This window comes from Rhincodon typus, unplaced genomic scaffold (genome assembly GCF_021869965.1).
Source record: "Rhincodon typus isolate 14 unplaced genomic scaffold, sRhiTyp1.1 hic_rhity00002894, whole genome shotgun sequence".
Lineage (NCBI taxonomy): Eukaryota > Metazoa > Chordata > Chondrichthyes > Orectolobiformes > Rhincodontidae > Rhincodon > Rhincodon typus.
Window position 1 is genome coordinate 12,159 of NW_025968532.1, and position 8,560 is coordinate 20,718.

At 44.2% G+C, this 8,560-nt stretch overlaps 1 protein-coding gene across 1 annotated transcript in view; it reads right to left on the bottom strand.

Annotated features, from left to right (window-relative positions):
• Positions 1–4,865: 4,865 nt before the first annotated feature.
• The window catches only part of LOC109925605 (39S ribosomal protein L49, mitochondrial), a gene marked incomplete at its 5' end in the record, with an annotated part of 6,607 nt that continues 2,912 nt past the window's right edge, over positions 4,866–8,560 (bottom strand). Inside the window, one exon of the mRNA XM_020525536.2 lies at positions 4,866–5,162. Within this exon, the coding sequence (XP_020381125.2) occupies positions 5,016–5,162 (147 nt within the window). The remainder of the gene's footprint in view (positions 5,163–8,560) is intronic.

The window sequence follows — 8,560 nt, forward strand, 5'->3', positions numbered from 1 at the left end:
GTGGATTGGCCGTGCTACATTGCCCCATAGTGTCCAGGGATGTGCAGATTAGGGTGGATTGGCTGTGCTAAATTGCCCCGTAGTGCCCAGGGATGTGCAGGTTAGGGTGGATTGGCCGTGCTAAATTGCCCCATAGTGTTCAGGGATGTGCAGGTTAGGGTTCATTGGCCATGGGAAATGCAGGGATAAGGTAAGGGGGTGGGTCTGGGTGGGATGGTCTTCGGAGGGTCGGTGTGGACTCGCTGGGCTGAATGGCCTGCTTCCACACTGTAGGGATTCTACGATTATTGTAAACAGCAAAAGAAAAGATTCAATCCTTACTCACAGCAATACCACTTACAACACTCAATGTTGGCAAACTGTCATTCTTATCTTCACTCTTCCATTTCTCACTCAACTGACAAGTGTTTCCTTTCAGAATACTTCTGCACATTCAACAGATGTTAACTATAGCCCCTCTCCCTGATACGCAGATGCAGGCTAACTCAGTGACTTTTCCAAATTTACTCAAAAGGAATAACTCAACAGATTTTCTGGTTTCAGTCCTGAGGAAGGGTCAGCAGATCTGAAACGTTCACTCTGTTTTCTCCTCCACAGATGCTGCCAGATCTGCTGAGCTTTTCCAGCAACTTTGTTTTCGTTCCAGATTTTCTGGTTACTTTGACTACTTTTAGACTGCTAAACATGGATCTTCCCTTCTGACCTCTGGTCACTCTTTCCATGTGTCAGAAAACCTCAACTTAGCAAACTCAGCAATAATTTCACCAGGTTGGGATTGTCATTATTCATATCATGTTTTTGGTTTGGAGCTGTGAAATGTCAGCTCAGAGCTAATGGTAACCTTTGAACTGTGAGCGGCAGCTTGCTTCTGTTTTAGAAAGAAAATGAGAACAAACTGACATTTGTTTGAGGCCGGGCCTAGAAGCTAATTACAGGTTAGTTCCTGTAGGTTCCAAGGATGCATTACACTCAAACAGATGGCAGGTGTTTGGGTACTAATTGGGTCCTCACAGGGAGTTACGGTGCCAATCAATCTAACAAGGGAAATGTTGCAGAAAAACAGAGAACAAGAAACCAAAGTTTGGACTGGTTTTGAACTGTGTGTTTTTGTCAGGAAGTATGTAGTTGCCAATGTTACAGGATTGCAGATTGCTCCCTGGTTATCCTCACATTATCAACTTATTGAAAGTTCGGAGAATAGAGTCTCAGTTATTAAAAAAAAACTGATATTCCTCGAGCCGAGTGAAAATAGTTTGCATTGATTGGTTGCATCTTGCTTGGCTTCTGATGCAATCTCATGTGCCTGTGATATTATGGATCGTGAAGACTGGTTAACTGAACTGGCCAGTTACAGCTCTTTTATTAATCTTTCAAGTTATCCCTTAGCTGTGTTTTCCCTGTCTCTCTTTGTGAGAGTTAAGGGCTTTAGCTCGCTTATTAATCTTTTAATTTATCCCTGAACTGTGTTTGTCTTTGTGTCAGCAGGGGCTAGAATCAAAGAAAAAGAAGATTGGGTTGAATCATAGACATTAATTAGGTCACTTTGTGTACAATTTTACACTGAAAAAGCCACTGTATTATTAATAAATGGCTAATTCTTTTGTTTAAACTATAAACTTGGTGTCTGATATCAGTTATTCACCAAGTCTGGGTACCGGTTATTCAAAAAATCTGGTTTGGAACCACTGGGATCAATTTTGAGGGTCACTGAATGTTTTAACTTTACTCTGTTGCATTTACAGGGATAGGGAGGCTCTGGTTTGGCTGTCTGTCTTGTCATAACACCAATCATTTAGCTTAAGTCACTTGATTTCTTGGAAATGCTGTTTTGACCCAGTGATAAAAAGAAACAAGTCACCTTCGCAGAACTGGAAACTAAAAGTCCACTTAATTTAACTTTAGAAATCAGGTTCCTGAATAATGTCATAAACCTTCATACAATATGATAGGCGCAATTTCTTGCCATGAGTTTCAGAAGCCAGCTGCAACAAATAATAATTAATAGACCATACATCATCAGCTTCACTGACTGCATTTCAATGGATTTGTACCACTGTTTACATACAGACTTCTCTGGTTTATTACAAAGGGCAAGTAAAAATATTAAACTGTTCATCCGCCCACCTCCACTCATTCTCTTGCACATTTTCAACTCTCTACATGCTAATAACATTATTCTAATTACTACAGGATGCTGCAGTCAAGTTAAAAAGACATTCTGCCAATCAGATAAATGAGTAATGTGGTACACGAATTTCAGTGCCAGTGTAATGCCAGGTCTGAAGACTGTGTAATCCTGCATGTCCCTTCAGCAGTTTGCAACAAGGAAGGTACTGTCCATATCCGACCAGCCTGACTCACAACACAGTTTCTAACATTAGATGTGATTCTGCATTTGGACATTTGTTGGATAATCTTGAATCTGCAAGGTGTTACACTGACAACCAATTTGGGATTGTCAGTCAGGCTGCCAGTTACGTGCATTGTAAACTGTAATATATTCTGGAACCGGAAGTCAGTGCTGTGATTGGTATCAATGCCAATTATTATGCGCAGGATTCTGGAGCAGCTGTACATAACACAGGGAGGCAGTAACCCTGCTTCCAGTCAGACCCCTGTGCCTTCACATGAAAATTGTATGTGCATTTACTCTGGCCTTGGGAACGTGACGTAGGGAAAGGGCTCGACCCACAACTCACAAGCCAATGATAAAACTCCAGCCTAATGTCTTGATTGTGTCTTCCTCCCCTCACAGACCCTGAGCTTGCTCTTCTGGTCTGCTCCCTTCTGCAAGATGCATCTGTTGAAGCTCCCCCTCACCACTATGTCCAGTATCAGAGTGACACGTTCTTGTATCCACCCCTTCAGCTGTTGTATGTTTGTTCATCAGGTCTTCCTCTGCCAACTCCTGGTGCCCAAGTCATGCCAGGAGTCTGGCACCCCTTTTCATATACAACCACTGAATCCCTACAGGGTGGAAGCAGGCCATCCCGAGTAGGGCAAAGGAACTCTAGACTGATAGGGAAATCAAAAGTCGAGGCATTACACCCTCCTGTTTCACACGAAGCCCAAACATTGAGTTTCCTAATTCACTGCCCCAGCCCTTCAACACTGCTGCTGCGGACCTGGGTTTGACTCTAGTCTCAGGCGGCTGTCTGTGTGGAGTTTGCACATTCTCCCCGTGTCTGCGTGGGTTTCCTCCGGGTGTTCCCGTTTCCTCCCACAGTCCAAAGATGTGTAGGTTAGGGTGGAATGGCTATGCTAAATTACCCCATAGCGTCCAGGGATGTGCAGGTTAGGGTGGATTGGCCGTGCTAATTTGTCCCATAGTGCCCAGGGATGTGCAGGTTAGGGTGGATTGGCCGTGCTAAGTTGCCCCATAGTGTCCAAGGATGTGTACGTTAGGGTGGATTGGCCGTGCTAAATTGCCCCATAGTGTCCAAGGATGTGTACGTTAGGGTGGATTGGCCGTGCTAAATTGTCCCATAGTGTCCAGGGATGTGCAGGTTAGGGTGGATTGGCCGTGCTAAATTGTCCCATAGTGTCCAGGGATGTGCAGGTTAGGGTGGATTGGCTGTGCTAAATTGCCCCATAGTGCCCAGGGATGTGCAGGTTCGGGTGGATTAGCCGTGCTAAATTGCCCCATAGTGCCCAGGGATGTGCAGATTGGGGTGGGTTGGCCGTGGGGTGCTTATAGATGGGATGCTCTTTGGAGGGTTAGTGTAACTCAATGGGCCGAGTGGCCTGCTTGCTCACTGTAGGGATTATATGACCATTCTATTTGTAAATGATTTTTCATGAATGTATTTCCCACTGCTCGATTCAGGATTAATAAGTCATTCGGAACTCTCTCCTGGAAACTTCTCCAAAAACCCTAGTGGTAAAGGCAGTGCGGAGATGAACCGTGCAAATCAGGAAGATCTCCGGTTTAATCTTAGTGTAACTGGGGTAAAAGATACTGGAACTCTCTGAACTAGTGAAAATATCATTACATTTTAACATGTTTGCAACCAAACACAGCGATATCAAATTAGGTACTCCTGTGAAGCAACAGGAAAGAGCTAAAGAAATTCAATTTGTTGCTGATACAGAAGAGAAGGCACTGGTGGAAGTCAGTGTTTGAGAAATGTGACTGACCTCAGCAGCTTAGCTTCCATTTGCCAGAAACGTGGGCACCCTTTAAGATTTAGAATACGGTAGGCAGTGCTGGTGGGAAGACTTTACTTCCCCCTCAGACCCTGCTCTATGTGATCCAGCACTCACTTCCGTACAGCTACATGTTCTGGAGGCATGTACAACAGACCTGCATCTTGCTACTCAAGGCCAGTTTCCTGCTGTAACGCAGGCAAACGAGGCTAGTTCGGTTCAGGAAAGCTGGTCAACACGGGTGGGTTGGGCCGAAGGGTCTGTTTCTACGCTGTATGACTAAGACTAAGTGGCTCTCCTAACAATTTATAGAGATCCCTCATCAGCACAAAGTCCTCTGTGTCCACTCATCGTAGTCTTTAAAAGGAATAGAATCAACTTCAAACCCACACATTGACAACTCCGATAATTTAATCATGTCCACTTCCATCTTGACTAGTTTGCCTGAGCTTGCATGGCATGTTTTTTTTTAAATGATATCTGCTCACAGCGTGGGAATGTCGCATCCATAATTGTACTTGAGAAGGTCTTGATGTGCTGTCCTCTTCAACCGACCAAATAGTAGTGCTGCTGAGAATTCTGATCCAGCAACAGTACAGTTTAAAATCAGGGTGGAGTACGGCTTGGATGGGTGCAGGTGAAGGCCACTGAACAATCTCAATGATTAGTTTACCAGTAGGTTCCTTTCGGAGTAAAAGAAAATGACATTCTTGGGGAGGTGACTGAAACAATCAATTTAATGGACTGCTCTGCATTTTATCACAACCTGTAAGTCGCAATGGTTTAGGTAGTTTGTTTCTTTAAACAAAGGCTCCTCCTAGTGAACAGAATCACACTTTTGGACACAGCTGGCGAATACAGTGACAGACTCAGAACCCTTTCTCCATCAGCCACGATTTCAGTTCTTTGTCAAAATACCCCTTGACCCGGATGTGCATCGAGACCTCATTAACTTGCGTAGGGGGAGTCTTGCCCGTGATCTGTTCGAGGAATTCTTTCACATCCTTCTCGAGCATCTGAAGGAGGCAAAAGAGCACCAGGGGTTAAAAATGAAGATTCCCAACCCACCGAGCTGTGCACCGAGAGGATAGCGACAATAAACTCTTCAAAAAACAATGGACAATCCGTCAAAATAGTTTTGAATGGGTAGGCCAGGCTCAGTTAGGTTATTCCAATTTGAGTATTATTAAAGAAACTGTGTTAGGTGGGAGCTTCTTGTAATTAGCAAGTCCTCTGCCAACATTTACCAATTAACTGCAATGCCATCTGTCACAAGCAGCAAGCGACTCTGTGGCTTTGTCAAGCAAGTTTCTGAAAACTTGCTCTGCTGCTACCTCGATTTTTATAGTGTATATATTTCTATTTCTCTCTTTCAAGAAATAATAACTAATTTATCTACAGCCAGCGACCAATATAGTGTTCGATTTGCCAACTGAATTAATAGAATCATAGAGGTTTACAGCACTGAAACAGGCCCTTCAGCCCAACTTGCCCATGCTGCCCAGTTTTCACAATTAGTCTCGTCCCATTTGCCTGTGTTTGGTCCATGTGCCTCCATACCTATCCCATCCATGTACCTGCCAAATTGTTTCTTAAATGACAAAATTGCACTCGCTTCCACCACTACCTCTGGCAGCCCCGTTACAGACACTCACCACGCTCTGTGTGAAAAGAATTACCCTTTTGTACCTCTCCCCTCTCTCCTTAAACCTATGCCCTCTAGTTTCAGACTCCCCTACCCTGGGGAAAAACTGTTGGCTGTCTGCCTTATCTATACTTCTCATGATTTTTTATAGACCTCTATTAGGTCACCTCTCAGCCTCCTACGCTCCAGGGAAAGAAGTCCCAGCCTATCCAACCTCTTCTGATAACTCAAACTTTCCAGACCAGATAGTATCCTAGTAAATCTTTGCTGCACTGTTTCCAGTTTAATAATATGCTTTCAAGAGCAGGGCAACCAGAACACGGTACTCCAAGTGTGGCCTCACCAATGTTTTGTACAGCTGCAACAAGACATCCCAACTCCAATAATCAATGCTGTGACCTATGAAAGCTAGCACGCCAAAAACCTTCTTCATCGCCCTGTGACTCCACTTTCAAGGAGCTATGTACCTAAATCTCTTTGATCAGTAACACTCGAGAAAGAAAACAAAGCCTGAGTGACGAAACGTGGGGAATTCTGCAGATGGATGCCTCTCAAGTATACAAGACGTAACTGGTGATGAGCACCAAAGATCTATATCACAACTTACTTTCTTCACGTGCATGTGCCATTTGGCTAGGGGCGTAAAGGGAATGATCGCAAGGTGTGCAGACAAAACCAAATTGTGGGTCAGCAAACGTCAAGTAAGCCTGCAAAAGGTTGATGCAAAGGATAAATGGGCACTAAGTGCAGTTCAATGTAAACCCAAGGGAAGGAATATCTCAAATGGTAAAATTCTCAATAAAACGTAAGAATGGAAATGCAGGATCACGAATTCTTAGAAGCAGGGCTGCAGACAAAAATGATTGAGAACACAACAAAGAACAACAGTGGGTAATATTTAGAGCAATGTTGAGTGCTAATACCAAGATATGAGAGTGAACCTAATTAAAACGTTCAGTCACAATTACAATATTATGTTTTCATCAACAGATTTCTACATATTCAAAACATCAAAAGATACAATAATATTGCAGGAAAATGCTGTTGAAGTTAACGCTAAGCCATGACCCCAATAAATGGCACAGCAGATTCAACGGTCTACTGTGGAACCATTTCTTATTTTCTTCCTGATTTGGCTGGTACGACTGATATTCTATGTCTTAGTTGACAAAACCCAAAAAAACTACAGATAATGCCCAACACTCGCCACAGCCTTTATATTTGGTTATTTGTAGGCTTTCCTCTCCTCTAAATAGAAACATAGAAGCTAGGAGTAGAAGGAGGCCATTCGGCCCTTCGAGCCTGCTCCGCCATTCTACACGATCATGGCTGACCGTCCAACTCAATAGCCTAATCCAGCTTTCTCCCCATAACCTTTGATCCCATTCCCCCCCAAAGTGCCTTATCCAGTCGCCTCTGGAATACATTCAATATTTTGGCATCAACCACTTCCTGCGGTAATGAATTCCACAGGCTCACCACTCTTTGGGTGAAGAAATGTCTCCTCATCTCCGTCCTAAATGGCCTACCCCAAATCCTCAGACTGTGACCCCTGGTTCTGGACACACCCACCATCAGGAACATCCTCCCTGCATCTACCCTGTCCAGTCCTGTTGGAATTTTATAAATCCCTATGAGATCGCCCTCATTTGTCTGAACTCCAGCAAAAACAATCCCAACTGAGTCAATCTCTCCTCATGTGTTAGTCCTGCCATCCCGGGAATCAGCCTGGTAAGCCTTTGCAGCACTCCCTCGAGAACAAGAGCATCCTTCCTCAGAAAAGGAGACCAAAACTGCACACAATATTCCAGGTGTGGTCTCACTAAGGTTCTGTATAATTGCAACAACACATCCCTGCTCCTATACTCAAAACCTCTCGCAATGAAGGCCAACATACCACTTGCCTTCTTTACCACCTGCTGCACCTACATGCTAACCTTCAGCAACTGGTGCACAAGGACACCCAGGTCCCGCTGCACACTCCCCTCTCCCAATTTACAGCCATTCAGGTAGTAATCTGCCTTCTTGTTTTTACTTCCAAAGTGAATAACCTCACATTTATCCAAATTATACTGCATCTGCCATTAATTTGCCCACTCACCCAATCTGTCGAGATCATGCTGAAGGATCTCTGGCATCCTCGTCACAGCTCACCCTCCCACCTAACTTGGTATCATCTGCAAACTTTGAGATGTTACAATTTGTTCCCTCATCCAAATCATTAATATATATTGCAAATGGCTGGGGTCCCAGCACAAATCTCTGTGGCACCCCACTAGTTACTACCTGCGAATTTGAAAAAGACCCATTCATTCCTACTCTTTGTTTTCTCTTTACGAACCAGTTTTCGATCCATCTCAATACACTCCCCCAATCCCATCCATTAATCTATTATGCGAGACTTTTGACAAACACTTTCTGAAAGTCCAAATATACCACATTGACTGGCTCCTCCTTGTCAACTCTACTAGACTTTTTTTTTATATATTGAATCCCCACAGCATGGAAACAGGCCATTCAGCCCAACAAGTCCAGACTAAACCTCCAAAGAGCATCCCACCCAGACCCATCTGCACACTATGGGGCAATTTTAGCATGACCAATCCACCCTAACCTGCACATCCCTGGGCACTATGGGACAATTTAGCACGGCCAATCCACCCTAACCTGCACATCCCTGGGCACTATGGGGTAATTTTAGCATGACCAATCCACCCTAACCTGCACATCCCTGGGCACTATGGGGCAATTTAGCACGGCCAATCCACC